Here is a 794-nt window from a genome sequence, read left to right on the forward strand (position 1 = left end):
ACCACTGGCTGACACGTGCATCGTCACCCTCGCAGACCTACGAGCAGAGGAAGGTGGTGGAGTTCACGTGCCACACGGCTTTCTTCGTGAGCATAGTGGTCGTGCAGTGGGCTGACCTGATCATCTGCAAGACCCGGAGGAACTCTGTCTTCCAGCAGGGCATGAAGTGAGGGTCGTGGTCGCTGTGGCTGCTTTCCGTCCCGCCCCACGTCTGTCTGTTCTGGTTTTGCCTCTGAGTTGATTTTCTCTCCAGTGGTCACATCTATCTTGGATTCCCTGTCTGCCTGTGTGTGTGTGTGTACGCGCGTGTGTGTGTGTGCACGCGCGTGTGTGCGTGCGCGCGCGCTGCTGGGATGTTCCTGCGTCCCTCTCCAGATCTGTCTTATCTTTTTATACCCCGGCCTGTCTGTGTGTTTCTGTCTTCATATTTCACCGTCGCCATCTCCCTGGACCCATCTGTGCCTCGCTGCCTCTTTCTGTTTCCATCCCTCTGTGTCTCCTTGTCTGTCTCTCTCCGTTTGCCCCGGGGGAGTGCCTCTGTGTCTATGGGGTGGGGATGCCGGGTGGGCTTCTCTGGGTCCAGCCCTGACTGTGCCTGCAGGAACAAGATCCTGATCTTTGGCTTGTTTGAGGAGACGGCCCTGGCGGCCTTCCTGTCCTACTGCCCAGGCATGGATGTGGCCCTTCGCATGTACCCTCTCAAGTGAGTGCCTTTCCCCCTTCCAGGTACCACCTGCTCCAGGGCCCTCCCAGGAGCCTTTGCAGTGGAACACCGTCATGGGTGGGGGGTGGGG

General features: G+C 58.8%; 1 protein-coding gene across 1 annotated transcript; it reads left to right on the forward strand.

Annotated features, from left to right (window-relative positions):
- Positions 1-23: 23 nt before the first annotated feature.
- Positions 24-707, forward strand: LOC104981470 (sodium/potassium-transporting ATPase subunit alpha-3-like; the record flags this gene model as incomplete). Its single annotated transcript, XM_010830652.1, has 2 exons — positions 24-166; positions 602-707. Coding segments are annotated over 2 exons (249 nt in total), but the record flags the coding sequence as incomplete, so codon positions are not given.
- Between the last annotated feature and the right edge of the window lie 87 nt (positions 708-794).

The sequence above is a fragment of the Bison bison genome, unplaced genomic scaffold (assembly GCF_000754665.1).
Source record: "Bison bison bison isolate TAMUID 2011002044 unplaced genomic scaffold, Bison_UMD1.0 scf7180017615104, whole genome shotgun sequence".
Classification (NCBI taxonomy): Eukaryota; Metazoa; Chordata; class Mammalia; order Artiodactyla; family Bovidae; genus Bison; species Bison bison.